Genomic DNA, 20,942 nt, shown 5'->3' on the forward strand with positions numbered 1-20,942 from the left:
TAGCTTCGCCTAGTTTACTGCTTTTCCAGTTATCAGTGGTTTGGGATCTCAGTAAACATTTTAGTTTAGCGTCACTGTTTAATCTGTTAGGTCTACACAGAGTCATTTAACAGATGACTCAACAACCTTTTTTTTTTCCCCAATGAAAGGTTTTGGTTAGGCTGACTTAGTACAGCACCAGCACTTTTCATCAACTAACCAAAAAGACAACAGCCCTAGACATTGGAACACCCAGACTAAGTATGAAGCCGCGGTTATCCCTACAGAGGACTTTCAGAGAATAAATATAGAAAAATGTGTTTAAAAAAAGTTAGTACTCAGTAGATTCTTAGTCCCTGCTTCTAAAGTGGTAAATCATGTTGAAATTTAGTTTTTTCCTCTGCAGTGAGTTAACCTGCCCCTGTTAGCTCCCCCAGGAGCAGTTTTCCTTGTCAGACTGCATTTTTCTGAGGGAGTGGGATTTGCTCAGACCTGAGGTAATTCAATCTGCTTTGGAGTGCCACAGAAGATCAGAAGTGCTGCGTGGACTAGATGGGAAAGTGAAATGCTCCACTGCAGCTTTAAAACTGTGGGTTGTTTTTGTGAAATAAAAATGTTAGGTAGTTGCCCTCTTTATGTGCTCTGCTGAGATTGAAGACACCTCTGCTATGCAGAGAGACGGCACAATGCAAGGCTCTTACCTGGCAAGGAAACTGTTCTTGGATAAGATTTGATCCTCCTTTCTTTGCAGCCTGGGTTTAAAGTATAAGTAATATCTGTCTCCTTGGGTCTCACTGGCACAGGTTGCTGAACCCAGATATTAGTTCAGTAACCTTATGGAAATCAAATACTGTAAAACATGTGGAAGTGTTTGCTGGCAAGAAGTGTTCACTAATTTCACTTTTATATGCAAAATATACATGCAGCAACATGTTCAATTACTCAGTTCAGTTTATATGCAGTGTGTAATACATGCATAAACATTTGTTGCTGTAAATGTGTCCATTGAAACGGAGTGAAGATGATGCAGATATTTCCTATTTTATATGTTGGCAATCGGTTGTCTTAAAACCTATTTTTAAGATACATTTCATTGTCGGGGGATGATTTAACTGTTACTGTACTATCACAGTGTAACTCGGTATCTTACAAGAGCGCTCTGCAGTGCTGTTATTGGGTGTTTCTGTGAAGGTAAAGGTTCAGGCAGACTAGATCCCAGCAAACAGCTGCTGTTCCTAAGCAGTCCGGGTCAGGTTCTTGCAGACGGGATCCTGTGGCGAATGAAACCTCATTGTCCAAACTTAGATCGCTGTGACCTTATAATAGACTGCATAATAGTGTGGTCTACTTCCATTTCCTTCTTCTTTTCAGTAGTGTCAGTCACTGGGGCTAGTCCTGTATTTGTAGTTGGTTTGCCTAGTACCTCTCAAGAACTCAGTTTCTTGTGTAAAAATGGAAGACCATGGCTTTCCTGATGGGAACAGAGCTGCTCAATGCAGTTCTGAGAAGACTAACTAAAAGCAGGAGATTTACTTTGGGAGCAATCCTTGTCACATTTGAATTATAAAACAGTTAATACATTTTCAGCAGTACACGGGGGGGGCAATACACCCTGCTGTAGCACAAACTGCCTCGGGTCCCTGTGAGCTGAAGTAGACACCTGCAGGGTTGACTGTTGTCCTGCAAGAGGCAGTAGCTTGCCGATATCTGCTGTGGAGTTGATTGGCTGGGGAATTGAAGGACACGAACACCGTGCTGCAGTTCTTCTGAGCTGTGGTGGGGGGACATAATTGGACGCTGTAAATTGGGTAGGCAACATTTGATAAATAAAACAAATATATATAAATATCGGTGCACCAATAGTTCAACTTAATATCCGTAAACCTAAAAAAAATGAATAATCGTGGAGTAAAACACTTTTGATAAATAAATTTAAGATTACATTAAACAGGAGTTGTATTGTCTTGGATTACTCAGTAAATTGACTTGTGTCAGATACCTCCTCTAAACCTGCTTTCATGCAAACAGTGTTTCATGTTCTACCTACCTCAAGCAGAACTCGGTATCTGGTGGTTACATTGCAGCCTGCCAGTATATATTTGCCAGACAGCTGCATTCTTGTTTAGCGTTGTCTAAACTAGTTTGTTATCGATAACCACCATCAATGTCTAAACGTTTGTCTTGCTTAGCGTCAAAAACAATACACGCTTACTTGATCAAACGGCTACAGATCTCCATACAGATGATTTAAAATCATTAAAATAAAAAAAAAGGCTTAATTGGTTCTTTCTATATTTTGGAGAATGAAATAAACTGAATAGACCCTCTGTGTTTTATACTGATGGGCCAAAAGAAGTCTGAACCAGAAAATGCAGTGTCATGCTTTTATTGTAAGCAGTGTAAAGAAAATGATGAGGTTGCTTGAAACTCCAATACTACTACTTTCTTTTTTCTCTACACCTTTTCCCAGAATAAGTAGCAGCATGAAGTCCTGTTCACATTGCTGAGCTGACCTCAAGGTTTTGACTAAAATGTTTTTTTTTTTTTTCGAACCACTGTGTGAACTTGGCCAAGATTTGAGTTTCCAACGGAGATAAGTTTGACATGACCAAAACCAGCAGAGACTTAAACTTGGATAATCTCTGACCGGATGGTGACTTGTAACATCTAGGAACAAGAACAGATTAGTCAGAACCATTCAATCAATCCTGTCACGCGGGCTAGATTGGTAACGAGGAAGCATGCGTTTTAGCTTCATCTCTTAGTCTTGGGCAGAAAGTAGTGCTGGTTTTATAGTTTTTAGTTCCAGGTAAGAACACAAACCTGCTGTGTTTCTGAAAGGTCGCTCATCACTTTACTAGGCAGAGTGAAGGGGTGTTCATTAGCAGGCTTAAATTTGGGAGTGGGCTAATGGTGGGGGTGGGTGTGTTAATCCTCTTCCTCTGTGAATGTGGCTCGGGGTGACACTGCCAGCTTGGAATTCAAGTTGCAGCCCTGTGCTAAAGTTAGTGGGTGAGGCCAGAGGTATCCTGTGATCCTGCTCCCGGCCTGTACATTACACCAAGATACTAAATCAGCCTCCCAGACAGAAATAAAAAGAAGCCCAGAACAGAGCTGTTATACTGGAGGGAAGGGGTGGAGGCTTTGCCAGCATGGTTACATGAGCTACATGTCTGAACATTACTCTGTGCAAGTCATGTTGCTCTGTGAATAATGATATAATGCACGTATGTTTGTTACCCTTTACAGTTTTGCAAAAGGCTGTAAATATGTTCAATAGATAAAACATTTAAAAGGTTTTGTGTAAAAGCTTGTTTTACACGTTTCAGTGGAAATTCTAGTATTTAGTCTTCCTTATTTTTAACTTTTTGTATTTAATTAAAAATGCATATTGATTTTCACACATGGTATTCAATTGCAGTGCTCTGCAATGCATCGAAATACGCCTGTATAAATGATGAAACAATCCACACAAAAGCCTCATCAACCAGACCACTTTGTCAAACTCTTAATAAAATACTGAGCCGTTTAGGATTTGTATTGTCCTATTTAAGCCACTACAGCCTTATTTTTACTTCTGCTGAAAGAACTGCTTATCTGATTGGGATGAAACTTGGCTAGGATATACCCTGTGTTCCTTGAGAATCCTGGTTATACGTAGTGGAGCATGTCTCTTTGTATGTTCCACTTAGAGTTTTACATAGAGATGCCTCTGTATTTGCAGCTGTGGATAATGGTTTCAGAAGTTCCGAACTTTAAGTTGTATTTGTTTTAGTTTGCAGCATTACTGCAAGACCAGCTCTGACTGCTGGAGAACCAGGATAAGCATTAACGTGTACATGTCTGCAGGCTTGGAGAACACGGTACATAAGTTTGTAGTAACGGTACATATTTGCATCCTAACATGCTTTAATGAGAGAGGATGGATACAGTTCGTTTCCTTACCTGGGGATGTCTTGGTGTTTTCTGATTGTCTGAGCCACGCCTAGTGAGCGCGTTCACTTGTGTGCACTTGCTCATGTGGAACCTTCTAGCAAACTGTGTTATTGGAGTTCTGCCCACAAACTTTTACCTTTGATTATCCGCCAAGGCTGTTCCAATTCTGAACAAGTTACCAAAAAGAGTATTTACCTCTGGGTCTACGCACAGGCTTACTCGATCTTGTGGCTTTATCTTGATATCCACTCGCTTGAATTAGAAATTGTACTTGGATGTCATTGCTTTTACCTTTTCATGTTTTTCACTGCTGGGTGCCTGGATTTGAATCCATGTGTCTCGAATGTGCAAAGATGGTTGGGTGGTTTCAAGTTAGGGGTAACTATGGCATATCCCTGCATGATACAGGCTGATAACTTCAACCTTTTGGTTTCCACATAAATCACAAAAACACCACTCAGTGTGGCCATATGGTTTAAGAAGTAACACAAGTCCAGCAAAACCTTTATTATCCAAACAAACCCTTGTGTGCTGCGCTCTTCTGTCCTGTTGTCACAGAGAATGTGCTACTCTGCCCTCAATCTCTGGTATGTACAGAACATTGCAGTGATGGCACGTTTTCATTTATAGGTAAGTAGGTTGATTTAATTAGGAGGTTGGATTGAGAAAGTCAAATAATTTCAGTTGTAATTCACTTATCTGAACAGTTCTGTTACCCAAACGCCCTCTGTTTCCAGTCACTGAATATTTGAGGTTTTTCTCTGGTACATACAGTGTAAGCACAGGGTGTACCTTTCTAACCTCTTGTCCCAGTTTTATCTGTCATGGTGATTTTTTATGGTACCATTAACTGTGGTTAGTTATCAACTGTAATAAGTAATGACAAGCCATGTTTAAGATTAATATTATTTTATTGCTATAAAATAGTTCACCTACAAGCAGATTGTAGATTGTAAGCGTACTGTCCTTTCTGGATAAGACCTGGGGGCTGGCAGGCACACAACTGTAACCCAGCAATAGGTTACTGCGTTATCCGAACATGTCTTGAAAGCTCATTGTCTGTGAAACTCAGGAAGCCTGAGTCAGGAGACCTGCTGTGTCCTGTGAGTGGGACTTTCTGAGGGAACAGCGCTTCTGGAAAGGGTCTTAAAGGTCAGTGACTAACATAGCTCAAATACCGCAGTTTTAAAGGGGAGGCTTGTGGATTTCCAAGGGTTAGAAACCCTGCCTGCTCCTTCTGGATTTTTTTTTTTTTTATATAAAGTAGTCTATAGTGGAGGTGTATGTCACCTGTATCAGTATATCAGCCATTTCTCATAAGCTGTAGATACAGAACAGCTTAACCAATTGTGATTAAACTTGGGAAGGACATTCTTTGAGGATCGTATTTTGCTTAAGAAAAAAGCTGGTGGTCTGCTTTGTCATGATAGCTGTGATGAATGGATATTTTGCAGTGTGGCATTGTATTGTTTTTTTTAAATGTCTTTTTCATTGCAAACCATAAGGTATATAACCAGGCTGAGCTTATTTTTCTCTGGGTGCCAATTAAAGAAATGTCCTTGTGTCCTGGTATGTGTGGAATGTCAGATCTGGCACCTGTTCAAGCAGTAACTATACCACAGAGGCTGTGTAACTGCCTAGGGGCTGTCTTTCAATTCCCACTGAGACACATGTTGGCCTTTTACGAATGCCTTACCTTTCTTTGTTATAGGGGGGTTCTCTTGCACAGCCTTTCAGATGTGTTCATCTACGTTTCACTGTTCTTCACGAATCTGATGTTAGGTCTTAACCGTTGAAACTCAAATAAAGCCTTGTTTATCCCATCCCCAGAAAGAACACTGCTTGCTTTGTGTTAGTTTATTGTTCGTGCAGTTTACTGTGTTTGTTGCATAGAGGTACAGCACACACTCCTGTGATTCCCACAGCTGTTCTGTTGTCTGATTAGAACAGTGCTTGAGATGTCTTGTCTGGACACAACTCCACTAGAGTGCTTTCTGGCAACAGCAAGAAAGAACCGGCCATTTCAATTTTCCTGTGGGATATGCAGTAAGTCTGAAAATAACCCCAAATGGGGGAATAAACCCAGAAACACAGAAGCCTAATCATAAGCGACATAGCTGTAATAGAATAATGCAAGACCTTGTAGTTGTGGTGTGGTTATGATAACAAGAAGCACGTTGACAAAGCCCTAGCGCAGCATTACTCACGAACCTCCGTTTTCTTGTTCAGAAGATAGGGATGCAATGTGCAGATAATGTAAACGCAACACTAAAGATTAAAAAGTGCTGCTACTGACTGTGCTTTGGTGTAGTTTTACTCTTGAAAAGCACAATGTATTTGATGTATTGTAATCTATAGCATTTTACTTAATAAATCATAGGTGTGAACCCATTTTAAAATGTAACTTGTGGTGGCACATTGCAGTGGTTTTGTCTACATACAATTTAATGTATTAATCTTATCAAACACAATTATTAGATTACCACATATGTGCTTTCAAAATATATTGAGGGGTCTGTTTTATGATATTAATGGCAGAATTTTCACAAAGTTGAATTGCACTATGCTTTGAATCCTTCATAACGTGGACACACTTCCGCTGATCGTGTCCCTACATTGTCCTGTCCTACGTGGTGAACATGGTAGCTGCCTTGATTGGGCACAAAATTGTTACCACCCAGTCCCAGCCTCCTGTGGAGCTTCAGGTTGCGTTTGGTGTTGATCGCATCATAGCTTTGGTTTGTATCTGTTCTGGTACAGTACTGTGAGGTTGGCATGTGGTTATTAGGACCCTCTATGTGCTTGATCTGGTTTATATATGGAGGAATGTTAAGTAGGTCTGTAAAACCCCAGCTGGATTAATAGGGCTAATACAGCTACCACTCTTTTGCTCCTGGTTTCACCAGGAGACAGTACGCTGTACGCTTTGCCACCCTTGCCTCTAGTCCTACAGGTACTCGAAGGTGAGAAGAGACAGAGCCAGTCTCATACTAGTAGCCTCTTACTGGCCCAAGAGGTATTGGTTCACAGAGATTCTACAGCTAACCGAGACAATACCCATCCACCTTCCACAAAACCCTGATCTGTTATCTCAAAACGGGGAAATTACTTCACCATAATCCAGCACTTTTTCAACTTGCTCTTCGGAGATTGAACGGCAACAATTGAAGGATAGGGGGCTATCCGAGCAAGTGGTAAATGTTTTACTCACTTCAGGGAAACCTTCCACCTTTCAAGCCTACTCAGATAAATTGAGGGAGTTTGTCTCCTGGTGCAAATCAAAATCCTTGCACCATTCAAACATTCCCTTCGCGGAATTTCTATCTTACTTTAGTCAATTATTCCATAAAGGTCTCTCCCTGTCCTCTGTTAAAGTACATGTTGCGGCAATCTCTAGCATTTTACCTGGTTGGGATAATCGCCAAATGGGCTCCATTCCGTTGATTACCAGGTTTATAAAAGGTTAACCATCTAAGCCTCCCGAGTATACGTCTTTTTCCCCAATGGAACCTCAGACTGGTACTTAACAAGCTCTTGGATCCTCCCATGGCAACTTGTGATATGAAATACCTGACATGGAAAACAGCATTCCTGATGGCGGTGACATCTGCAAGAAGTGTAAGCGAGCTCCAAACACTGGTTATTGATGCACCATATTTTCAGTCCCTTAAGGACAGGATTGTGTGCAGAACCAATCCCCAATTCTTGTCGAAAGTAGTAACTGAATTCCATATAAATCAAACCGTAACATTTCCAGATTTCTACCCAAAACCTCACAAATCAAAGGAAGAAGCTAGACTTCATCTTATAGATGTCAGAAGAGCCCTAAGCTTCTACATCCACAGGACCATTTGTAGCAGACCATCAGGGCAACTTTTATATCTCCTTTAATTCACCTGACAAGGGGAAACCTGTCTCTAAACAGACAATTTCACACTGGATAACATCATTCATTGAGTTCTGGATTCTGGATATCTGCAATGCGGCCACTTTAGCATCTTTTGACACTTTTCATCAAACACTATAACTGCAAGGTTTCCTGCTCATTCAGTTTTATCTGTGATTTCTTCTACTAATATCTAACCTACCACCCTTCAGTCTACATACTTTGTATAGTTCACGTTGTGCAGAGTTCATCAAAAAGGTAAGAATACGAAGATTACCTGTAATATGGTTTCTTCATTGGATGATGAACTCCACAAACCTTTATTCCACCCTCCTGTTCCCCCCCCTCTTTCTCATTTCTCTTTTTGGTTGGTTTATCGAAATCTGGACAACCTAACGCGTATATGAGGTTTTTAATTGTTTTTGTTTTTTTTCCCCAAATAAACAAAAGCACATGATACTATAGTAACTTGATTTGGGGCTGGGTTAGATAACCCAGAGCTGGCTCACTATCGCTTGAAGGAACACATTCCTTTGAACTGGTTTTGCTGTGGCTGCAGGGGCATGTTTCTCTTGCTCAGTGCGCTAAGCGTTATCTGCGGTGTGTTTTGAATGCTCTACAGGGTGTGGGAGCAGACTGCATTCAGGGGAACCAGACAGGATTTATCTGACATTTTATACTTCTGTAAACGAGACCAGTCTGTGCTTCTGAGCCAGTGAGCTCTGTGCATTTTACAGATGACTGTTTCAAAACAGGCTGTAAGTTTGAATTGAATGCGTCATAAAACAGGCCCTAAATAGATCAGGTTGGTTTTCAATGTTTAAGATTATGGGCTTTAGTGCCACGGCATGTTTTCGAAGGGGAATAATACAATTATCACAGTGGCACAAAGCATGACATCGAGTAAGTAGCATAGTTCCAAAAAATACATCGTCACCTGTTTAAATAACGTACCTGTCAATTCTTTTCATTAACATCCTAACAACTTTTTACACTTCAAACTTGATTCAAAGCTCTTTTTTCAAAATGTATGTCATTGCTTAAAATAAAAAAAATAAAAAAATACTTGCTTACTCTAATGCTGTTTGTTTGTGGGTTTTTTGCATTTACAATCTACGGCGAAGCTCATGTTTGTGTTCACTAACCTGAGAAGCAAAAAGCTTGCTGCAGTGCTTCTTCCCACCTCCCTCAATCACAAACAAACAACACGTCCTTTTGAACAAAAACAGGTTGTACCCATTCTGTTCAATTGTCTGCCAGCCACGTATCTTCATAGTCACAACCAGGGTTGGAAATAAGACCTTCAATTGCATAGCAGTTTCACCCATTCCAGGTTTTACTATGGGCTTGATTAGCCACAGACACAGGTGTATCTTATTAAACTCCTAGCAAAAGCAGGAATTAGATCTAACTGCTACGCAATGGGGCTCTTGCTTCCATCCTGGCTCGCAGCCGATCTTCTTGGTCCTTGCACGATGTGACCACACTGATGAATAAAGTGATTAGAAAATAAACATGCTTGGGAAGAGACGCCAGATCTTTTTTAAAATCTGTTTTTACAGGGAATTGCTTGCACTGCTGTGTTGATGAATTGTGTAACCATTACGACTGATGCCTTTATCAGCATCAACCTGTTTCTGAAAAGTTTTGCCTCAAGACTCCATGATTGTTGCAGTTACATTTAAACCTGGTCTTGGAACCTGCCCTGCATTCGTGTATTCATTCTTATTGCTGCAGGTAGTCATGTTCACATCTTCAGACTCAGACCAATTACTTCTGTTGAATACTATCCTCTGCAACCTATGATTTTTCTCAGTAGCCTGCTTCCTGCAGTAGACTGACAGATGAAGAAAGCATTGCTGTGATTCAGAAGGTAGGTTAATCAACCCCAGCCAGGGAGGCTTGGGCTCAGCAGTAATAGGTGGAATTCCAGTCAGAACTGACTGGTCTTGTTCTGAATGACCCAGAAGCCATTGGCCTTGACAAGTGTGTTTTTGGAGTTGATTTAAAGGTTCATTATTTTTTCCTGCTGGACTCTATTTTAAATATGTGGCTGCCAAAAAATAAATAAATAAAACCCCTCAAATTCCTTGTGTTGCCACCTGTTCAGGCCATTGAATGGGAAAAGCTGACTGTCATTGAATCAGTCTGTGTGGGGTTTTCACTGTGTTTTAGAAACCTAAAGCTCATTTTAAAATTGGCTACTGCTGATTCTTGTAACATTTTCTCAATGTAGTGCCAATGGACTTTTCTCCTTGCCTTCATTCTTGAGGACTGTAGAGCTTGTGGGTTCCCTTCCTCCTGCTGCAGGTAGTACTGTGAGCACACCTGTCCAGTTCTGAGTGACAAGCAGTTTAGCTGAATAAAAATTGACATAGTTCAAACTGCTGCCTGTGTGTCTTAAGTTGAGCATGTATGAAGGATTTAGTAAACCCGCTCACAAAACATTCGTAAATTAAAATGTATTATTTGAACTAGCAGCTCATTCACATTCTGTTTCTGGCGCAATGTTGTGTTTTCAAGCGGCACATTTAACCTTTTCTAGAGATGGGATAGTAACAAGCTGCAGCACAAGTGTTCCAGCTTCCTCTTTCACTTCCTCTGTCTCGTAATAGGATTTCAATCTGTGCAGGGGAAGAGAGCCTCTGCAATGAAGTGGCTTTAATTACACATGCATTGCATTCAGGTGATTGATGCCAATAAACTCCTGAGCGCTAAAAGCACAGCATGTGTGGGAGCCTTTTGAAGCTGGCAGTGGTCACTTTGGCACAGAGAGTGACACAGTTGCCACTAGTACAGTTCTGCAAAGCCAGTCGATAGTGGGTTGTTGATTTATAATTGCTGTTTGGTGATGTTTTACATGAAAGGCGCTGTGGTGTGGCTCAATGCCAGGTAGGTGACAAGTCAAGTCTCCTCTTGGAGGGAATTCAGGGTCCAGGGTATTATCCCTGTGAGTGTTTCCAGATAGTGCGGTAATGAGCTCTGAAGGGAGTAGGTGAAGAGAAGCCTCCCATGGGTCTTACTGTGTGTAGCAAGGGATCTAAAGAGGCCTTCACAGGGGAAGCTCCAATCAGCATGGGAGTAAAAGGTTCTGGTGCTTGCTTTTTAAAGCCTGTGTTTTACCTATCTGTAGTGTTTTCTTCTATCTAGGTTTGGATTCAAAGAATAATTGTGTAATGGCGTCTAACCAAACTGTAATTCTGTTTCAAATGTATGATGCATTTATGACAAGTAGAATCTCTGCACCAAGTACAAACAATTATAGTATTGGTAGGTTTTAATTTCTTTCACAAGATCAAACTGGAAATGGCCTAGCTAAACCTGCTTTACCTCGACTTGCTGTAGCTGGTTTAGAGAAATACATTTCTGCTCTTACCTCTGTGTCTGGATGGTAAAAGCGACCTCTGTTGTGGAACTGATTTTGTGTGAGCAATGAGCCATAATTCAAGACCAGCATTTGTTTTCACTGTAATTTTTTTCTATGGTCTGTTGTGTGGTGTGGGTTTTTTTTTTTGTTTTTATTTTTTTTGGAAATGTAAGCCCTGCAAGTCTGCAAACCAAGAAAGTGTATCTGATCAATATTTTTACTAAAACCTCTGTCCTATTGAAGCGTGAGAGCAGATTCTCCGTTTCTCCTCCTGTCATGGTATGTGTCGAGTAGAAGCAGGCGCATCATCTAAAAAGATGTGATGAGCTCTTGCTGCTTGTGTGGTCGTCTAAACATTTATCTCCGTATTTTTATAACCAAGGCCTGTGCAGCTGTAAAAAGGGGGTGTCTTCAGTCATTTGTGTCTTACCTTGCAAAAAAAAAAAAGATTATATATATAAAATAAATAAATAATCTGTCTATCTTTTAATCTAGTTCTAAAGGCATATTGGCAATGGTTGTAGTTGCAGGCCTCTCTGCAGTTTGAAATGGTATGTGAGTGCTGCCACCCAGTGGTTGGTTTGTGTATTGGAACACATTTTGCTTCACAGTTTGAAATTGGAGTTTAGATTCTTTTTGGGGTTTTATACTCCTAGATACAACTAATCATAGCTGTGAACCTGACAGTAGGTAAAACTATGCATATGAAATATGCAGCATGGCTTTTTATATAGATTTTTGGTATCTTTTGACGTGTGACATGCATATGAGATTGCAAGACAGAGGAAGCTACATGTTGCAGTTGTTTTGCAGTACAGCTATACACTTGTAACACTATTTTATTACTTAACTAATTTATCTAGGTTTTGTACTTTGACCTGGATTGACTTACCTGCTCATAACTGTTCATAATCAATCAATCAATGAATCATAAATGTGTATGTCAGTGTCATTCTCTTATGTATTTACAAGTTCACATATTTACTCATCTGGTATTTCTCATCTTAAGATTTAATTAAAAACACATTTTTAGTATGTCAAACAAATTGTTAAAAAAAAAAAAAAAATCACATGATACAAGCTCTTTTTTGTTTTTGTTTTTGTTTTACTTTGCAGCAATGCCCTTCTCTGTCTGCTCTAAGAATTAAGATCCTCATAACTGTACTACTGTAGTGTTTGGGATTGTTCAGATAAACCTCTTTTTTTAAATAAATGAAGTGCTTGAAGGATCTAAAAAAACTTTTGTAAAAGTTTTCTTCACAAATTAAACTTGCATTCTAGAACAGCTAGGTCACTGATATTGTAATAGTAAAACTAAATTGAAAGAAATTGACGTTTTAGAAATCCTGATTCATTTGATGATGCATTGACTGAACCCTGATGTAGTCTTTCCTTTCTTTGTCAGGCTTGCCATGGCTGTGCATCGGGATCAAAGTGTGACTGCAGCGGAGTGAAAGGGGAGAAGGTAAGCTGCCTTTCTTTCGCAGTGTCGACCCCCATGTTTTTGAGCCCTCTCTTGCAGCAGGGGTACAGTCAGCATTCCCACACAAGATCGCTCCTCCCACAGTGTCTGGGTACTGAACTGTGGTATTAACAGCCAGCCCCTGACCTGTTACACCCAAACTGTGCAGCTCTGCTGGGGTCCGAATACCCACTTACAGGAGCAAAGGGAATGTATTGGGTTGAGGCATCACCCCAGTGAAAATAAAGTTGGGGAAGAAAATCCTACAGCAAAGTTACTGTGCTAATGGGAGCTCAAGTGTATTCATAAGCCACGATAGTCTGAATCTAAAGCCTGAACATTTCTGTAAATGCTGAAATTGGAATAACAATTATTTAAGACTTTTACTGCTTTCTTTTAGCGTTCTCCTTATCTCACAATTGAGTGTGACGAACCTTGAATCCCAACACAACTAAAACCTGATATGAATAGAAGTACAGGTTATTAATGCATTCCAGGGATCTTCTTTCCTGCCTGCATGTGGCTATCTTCAGTAGTTCAAACACCATGTGGGAATACCGTACAGCTGGTTCCTCATCTGATAACTTTGAGATTTCAAATAAGAGAATGCACGGCCCAGCTGTGATGCCACTGGCAACAGACCCTCACACTGGGCTGCCAGTGCTTTTGATTTCTGTCCTTTGCCTGTAGTGAGGGAGGCAGATTTATTTTATTCACCTGTGTTCCCTTACTTTAAAATAACTATTAATGTACAGGCACACACATTCCACAGGATAATAAGTCCACAGCTTTGTGTGGCTTTACAGAATTTGAATTAATACTCAAGCACTACAAATGAACTGGAATGCTTGTCCAGTGCAATTACAGCTTTAATTACACAGGCATGAATAAAATGGAGATTAAAGGCAATAAGTAAACCTAGTAAGGGGTGGAGAGAGGGAAGTGGTAGGCCCTCTCAACTCCTGATCTGTGCAGAGCCATGCTATGTAAAAACCAATTGTAGTGTAAACATTATTTTATAATAAGGTGGGGTGAGTGCAGTGAGAGAATGGCTAGCTCCAACAAGACGTGCTTTTATATAAATAGCTTGTCAATCTGAAGACCCCCCTCCCCACCCCACCCCCTCTTGTACAAAGGCTGTCTGAAGTAGAGGTCTTCACCGGTCAAAATTAATCGACCCGACCGACAATTATTTATCTGACCTGATGTAAAATTTTTGTTTAGACCCGGATCCAACCCGGCCTGAAAAAAAGTGGAATGCTTTTCCTTTCCCCAGCTTAATATACAGTATTGTGAAAGTGTTTGCCCCTTGTCTGATGTTCTGCATTTTTGCATATTTTTGACACTGAATGTTATCAGATCTTCAACCAAAATCTAATATTAGATAAAAGGGACCCTGAGTGAACAAATAACACAAAATGTTGATACCACTATGTAACACAATTTTTGTTCCTGGGTAGTAAGTGTTATTTCCTAATTGCTTATGCCTCAAAAGTAGAGAAAATGGCTATTATTCCCCACAAACTTTGCTTTTGTGACCAGGACAGTGATATTTTGAAATTTACCTATTTCCAGTGAGAAAACTGGCAAATTTTTGTCTTTTCGTTCACATAGTCAAAAAAAATCAACATATCAATCCAAATTAATATCTATTTATACTAAAGTAATACAAAAATGACTACAAAAGATTTAGAAATGAGTAGTTTTTCGAGATTTATGATTATACTGTAAATCACTTTCACGAATCAGCCCCCAAATGTAGTCTCCCATCATGTTCTCGTTATATTGTCCTTGGCAGCGCCGTTCAAAGTCCAGTATATCCTGGTGGAAGCGCTCGCCTTGCTCCTCCGAGTACGCTCCCATGTTCTCCTTGAATTTATCAAGATAAGCATCAAGGATATGGACTTTGAGGGACATCCTACAGCCCATTGTGCCGTAGTTCTTCACCAGAGTCTTAACCAGCTCCACATAGTTTTCGGCCTTTTGATTGCCCAGGAAGCCCCGAACCACTGCTACAGAGCTGTTCCAAGCCACTTTTTCCTTACTAGTGAGCTTCTTGGGGAATTCATTACACTCCAGGATTATCTGTGGTCCGATGAAGACACCAGCTTTGACCTTTTTGCCTCAGACAACTTGGGGAAGAAGTCTTGAAGGTACTTGAAGGCTGCCGACTCCTTATCTAGAGCTCTGACAAATTGTTTCATAAGGCCCAATTTGATGTGCAGTGGTGGCATCAGCACCTTCCTGGGGTCCGCCGGTGGCTCCAAATTGACGTTGTTCCTCCCCACAGAGAACTCTGTCCGCTGTGGCCAGTCCCGCCTGTGGTAGTGCGCCTTGGTGTCCCTGCTGTCCCAAAGGCAAAGATAGCAGGGAAACTTGGTAAAACCGCCTTGGAGACCCATTAGGAATGCCACCATTTTTAAGTCTCGTATGACCTCCCAGCCATACTCATCATACTTCAAAGTGTCCAGCAAGGTCTTGATGCTGTTGTAGTCCTCTTTGAGGTGCACCGAGTGAGCCAAGGGAAGAAACAGGTACTTGTTACCATTATGGAGCAGCACGGCTTTGAGGCTCCTCGATTAGCTGTCAATAAAGAGGTGCCACTCGTTCTGGTTACAGGCGATTCAGATTGCCTAGGACAGACTGGTCACATTGTGGCAGAAGCAGAGCCCATCTTGACGGGTGAAGAAGCTGGAAAAAGGTTGGTGACGCTTCCTCTGATCTGCGACTTGCAAACTTTCATCCAACAAGTTCCACTGCTTGAGCCTAGACGTCAAAAGCTCGGCATTGGACTTGGTGAGACCAAGATCTCTAGTCAAGTCGTTGAGGTCTTTTTGGTTGGGGTAGTTGGGGTTTCTCTCCTCGGCTCCACCTCCTGAAATTGTCATCTGGATCTACAACATCTTCCTCGCTCTCTGACTTGCTGCTCTCTTCTAAATATCACTGTCCTGGTCACAAAAGCAAAGTTTGTGGGGAATAATAGCCATTTTCTATACTTTTTGAGCCATAAGCAATTAGGAAATAACACTTACTTCCCAGGAACCAAAAAAAAAAAAAAAAAAAATTGTTACACAGTGTACTTATTTCATGTATTTATTAAAGAAAGTTATGCAATACCCAGTGCCCCCGTGTGAAAAAGTAATCGCTCCCTTAGACTCAGTAACTGGCTACGCCAACTTTAGCAGCAAAAACAGCAACCAAACGCTTCCTGTAGTTATTGATCAGTCTCTCACAGCGCCGTGGAGGAATTTTGGCCCATTTCATGCAGAACTGCTTCAAGTCAGTGACAATTGTGGGTTTTCGAGCATAAACTGCTCGTTTTAGGTCCTGCTACAACATCTCAATGGGGTTTAGGTCTGGACTTTGTCTAGGCCATTCCAAAACTTTAAATTTCTTGTTCTTCAATGATTCTGATGTAGACTTGCTTGTGTGTTTTGGATCATTGTCTTGCTGCATGACCCAGCTGCACTTCAGCTTTAGCTCACGGATGGACATTCTCCTATAGAATTCTCTGATACAGAGCAGAATTCATGGTTCCTTCAATGCTGGCAAGTCGTCCAGGTCCTGTGCAGAAAAGCATCCCTAAATCATGACACTACCACCATCATGCTTGACCATTGGTATGAGTTTCTTACCGTGGAATGCAGTGTTTGGTTTTCGCCAGACATAACAGGGCTTATGTTGTCCAAAGAGTTCCACTTTTGACTTAGCTGTCCATAGAACATTGTTCCAGAACTCTTGAGGATCATCCAGGTGCTTTTTGGCAAACTTGAGACGAGCATTCATGTTCTTCTTAGTGAGCAGTGGTTTCCGCCTTGCTACTCTGCCATGAATCCCATTTTTGCCCAGTGTCTTTCTGATGGTGGAGTCATGAACACTGACCCTAGCTGAGGCAGAAGAGGCCTGCAGATCTCTGGATGTTGTTCTAGGGTTCTTTGTGACTTCCTGGACGATTTTACACTTTGCTCTTGGAGAGATTTTGGCAGGACGACCACTCTGGGAAGATTCGCTAATGTCTGAAATGTTTTTTCATTTGGACAATAGGGCTCTGATTTGTGGCTTGGTGGAGGCCCAGAGCCTTAGAAATGCCTTTGTAACCCTTTCCAGACTGATAGGCATCAACAATTTTTTTTCTGGAGGTTTTCAGGAATTTCTTTTGATCGTGGCATGAGGTGCCTCTAGAATCTGTGTGCTGACAACTTCACTCTGATGGGAAGGGCCAAAATTTGTCAGATTTATACTGGGCAGGGCTGGCCCAAATCAGGCCTGATTGTTAACCAAAGTATTCAAACAGCTGACCCTAAATATCACTTTAATTGGGTTGAGTTAACATGGGGGGGGGGGGGGGGGGGGCAATAACTTTTTCACACCTGAACATTGCATGTTTGATTATCTTGCACACCAAACAAATTAAAGAAGCACCAAACTGACATTTTTTAGACTCCCTCTATATACTACTACAGTCCACAAAAAAGATTTGACCAAATTCAATGTGAAAAATGTGCAAAAATGCAGATTATCAGACAGGGGGCTAATACTTTTTCACAGCACTGTATCCACTGACTAGATACATTATTAAAGCAGTGTTTTTTTTCCAGTCAACCTGGAAATCTGGCTGAACTACAAACAGTGTTTATTCCATCATGAACCTACACAGAGGACTGTAAAATTAAATATATAATATGTTTGTGTAAAAGATACAAAGATAAGCACATTGGGCTCTATGTACTGATATTACTGACGTGTTTGTAAAACTGCCAGTTCGTAGCCTCTGTCCTTAGTAGAATTTCTGCGTGTGATTTACTAAGCAGCTCTTTTTTTGTGAACAACTATCATTTCACCGCAAGTTTACAAACTTCATAAATTACTGCCTGTAACATGGAGGGAGATCTGTGCTGACTCTTTTGGTGCATTCATAATGCTGCAGGAAGAGGGCAGCAGCGTTACAGTATCTGCCTGTCGGTCATGGCATTGAATATGGAGAGGTGGGAGAGAGGGTGTGTGGGCTCTCCTGCTCTGAGTGGCTGAGAGGCGTGCCTTGGGAGGGATTGCTAGCCCTGTAAAATAACGTTATGCTGTTCCCTCAGCTCTGCCCCTGAAAGACGAAAAAATGAGCTAGTGGACGCTTTGCTCCAGGACAGAGAGTGGTCGGAAAAAGAAAGAACCCCAAAGAGAAGAAAATAAAAATGTTACTAGCGGGGAAACGTTGAGCAGACCCTGTACGTATAGAGACAGCCGGCTGAGGGAGCAGCGAGTGTAGGATGGACACCCTTGCATGCGGATTGCGATGGTCGGGGTAACACTGCTGAGTGCAGCACCTTTTATTTGTAGCTTTCCTTACTGTGTTTTATTTTAATTAGTACAATACATACTAAATAAGACTATTTCCCTTTAGTATTTATTGTACTAAATAAGTGGAGGGCGTGTTGTGCTAAGCACACTGATGCGGTTTTGTACTTAAAAACAAGGGACGATTTTACATTTTTACTGTTTGACGGGACAAAAAGTAAAGTCTGTTTTTGCTGTCTTGCTTTCAAACTATGGTCTCATAAATGTGTGATTTTATTACAAAATTAACACAAGAGCAAAAGGAATTGAGATGTAAAATTTGTGTTTTGCAAAACTTGTTTTCCTCCTTTGTCCACAATAACAATAAATGATTCCCACAGCACAGACTTCCATTTTTCTGTTAGCTTTTGTTCATGTAATTTGTTTTTCTTTCACATCCTTCATAAACAAATCCATTATTCTGACTTAAGAATGCTGTAAAAGAATCCCCTTCGATACGGGTGTCTGCTGCTGCGCCCTGCAAGACATGTCATGTGCTACTGGGAGAAGCCAATCCACGCAACAGGAATTATAAACAATGATTTTTAGTGCCAAAGAGAGCCTCTTTAATAGTAATTGACAGTTTATGTATTACTGAGTAAACAAAATCGGACCCGGGCCCTCGGGTCCAGGTAGACCTGTGAAGAGCTCCAGTCTGAAGATCATTTTGTTTACTCGAGGGATTGGATTAAAGGACCATTTAAACTTCATCTCTACAAGAGGTAGCCCTCTAGATCGTGAATCGCTCTGCCCAAACCATGCTATGAAGCTGAGCCGGCCAGCACTGTGCTTCCCTGTACTGTCTGATTTTGTCATTTGTTTTATTATGTATCCCACACTCCCCCACAGTGATCCAGGCTCTGTGCAAATCACAAGTACATGGACAGAGTGTATCGGTTGACATGCTTTCTGCTATTCATCAGACACGATTTCCTGTTCACTTCCACCTGCTTTCATGCTGCACTGCAGCGGCTGCCCTGACTGTCTGTGACCTCTGGACAGTGGAATTCTTTTGAGGGGATTGATAAAAGTTCCTGTCCCTGCAGTGGAGGGAGTGTCAGACAGAGTACAGGGATAGAGTTTCTACTAGATTAGAGCTGGGTGCCCTTGAGTGCCAACCACCTTGCACAGCATTCCCATTAGGTGTTGCTCATTTGTGCATCACACATGCTGTAACACAGTGTACTGTCACCAAAGCCAACTGTTTTTATATGCAGTACATTATAGGGCCTTGGCATTCAATTGCTATAAGTAGTGGAGTTCTAAATACAGGTACTTTCTTGAATGTTATATTGGGATCAAGCTTGCCATTTTAATAGCTTCTAGTGAGATGGGTTATTCTCATTCTCATTCTGTTTCGGTCAGTTGACTATACCCTATGCATTGCTGGACAAATCTTTAAATTTTTAGTACAAGGACTGGAGTTTGGTTATTTAAGTACTGTAGCTTCTCTCCATCCAATAATGTCTGGGTATTCCACAATTATACGTGTTATTTCTTTAGAATAAATAGCTTCAAATGTAATTCCTTTTTGTTTTATATTCCTTTTTACTGTTTTATGGTTTGCAATGATGCCAAGTGTTTCTGTGCTCTGCTGCAATACAGATTCATCATGATCCTCTGTTTATACCTGGATTTGAACTGGCTTTAAGCTTGTCTGGAGAATCTGAAGTGCCAGACAGAACAGCCTCCCTAATTCCATTCAAATTATGCAACACTATGGCCTGTCAACACTGCCAGCCCCCACTACAGGAATATATAGATGTGTCTGGCAGAGTTGAAAGCACTTAGTCACATTAGCTAACTGGAATGAGGTAGACTGTTTCATTTCATTCTTTGGGCCAAGTAAAGGCAGATTTCAAGTGAAAACCAAACTCCATAGCAACCCAGATTACAGGAGAGGGTTCTGAGTAATTAACTTTAAAAAAAAAAAGTGATCTTCTTCGATATAAATTCAATGGAATAAAGCATGTTAATTACTCAACCAGAAGAATGTGGTTTACCTTGTTGCCACAATTACTGAGTTTCTGTCAATGACAATCTGACAGTGTTATTTAATGTAGCGCCTGTTGTGATCAACTAACTCGTTTTACATCTGTAGAAGTGATTTGTTTGTCTTATCGTTTTCATATGAAATATCTGTTTTCATTTTCCTTAATTTCCATTGAAGTGCATCATTTCTGCAGTGGATTGTGAGATTCCAGCCCTGGGCAAGGTTTTCTCTCTGATTTAACTCTGAAGATGTACATATCCCGCAGTTAGGTTTATCAAACAGGACAAATCTGTTGCATTTACTAATTTTGCAACATATTTTCATTGTCGGTTTACAGCCTCAGTGAGGCAATAAAAATATCAGCACCCCCGGAATGTGATGGAAATCCGCTTCCAATCACTCAGTATTGAAGTTCATTGATTGGTACTCCATTGTAAAGGTGAGGGGTGGGCAACTTTTCTTTTGAAATCAACACATTAATAAATAGGTGTGTTTTGATGTATTTATTTATTCCCTGCTGGCAAATACTTCAAGGTGATTACTCTGAGAATACGAGTCCTGGCACAGCCCTAGCAGAGCACCCAACATGATTGCAAACCCTTAATAGTAAAGGAAAGTGAATGTGACACAGTACCTGGGTGTTAGCAGCCAGGAGGCATTCCCTTCCCTATGGAGGGCGGGCGTGTCTTTTGGAGGAAATCTTTCCTGGGCTTCTGTGAGATCCTGTGAATCCCAGGGGCCTCGCTGCCCAGGCTTGTTCCATTGGCGGCAGCATCTGAAAATTTGCTGCCAAGTGCTTGCCATGGCAATGGAACAAGTATTGTGCTGTGCACCTGCTGTATATATTAAAAGGGCAGACTTTATCAGATCTGGGAAAAACCTGGCAGTCGTAATGTCATGGTTTTTGTTTTTTGTTTTTTGTGGGAGGATTTGCTTTTGAATTCAGTACAAAGCAGGAGTGGAGTAACCAAGGCCAAGATAAATACGAAGG

The 20,942-nt window shown here is 41.0% G+C and overlaps 1 protein-coding gene across 5 annotated transcripts in view; it reads left to right on the plus strand.

Annotated features, from left to right (window-relative positions):
• The window catches only part of LOC121318667 (collagen alpha-5(IV) chain-like), a 93,195-nt gene that overhangs the window by 9,384 nt on the left and 62,869 nt on the right, over window positions 1-20,942 (plus strand). For all 5 annotated transcript variants that reach the window (XM_041255586.1, XM_041255588.1, XM_041255589.1 and 2 more), the window contains exon 2: window positions 12,574-12,633. In XM_041255586.1, coding sequence (XP_041111520.1) covers window positions 12,574-12,633 — 60 coding nt within the window. The remainder of the gene's footprint in view (window positions 1-12,573; window positions 12,634-20,942) is intronic.

The sequence above is a fragment of the Polyodon spathula genome, chromosome 7 (assembly GCF_017654505.1).
Source record: "Polyodon spathula isolate WHYD16114869_AA chromosome 7, ASM1765450v1, whole genome shotgun sequence".
Taxonomy (NCBI): domain Eukaryota; kingdom Metazoa; phylum Chordata; class Actinopteri; order Acipenseriformes; family Polyodontidae; genus Polyodon; species Polyodon spathula.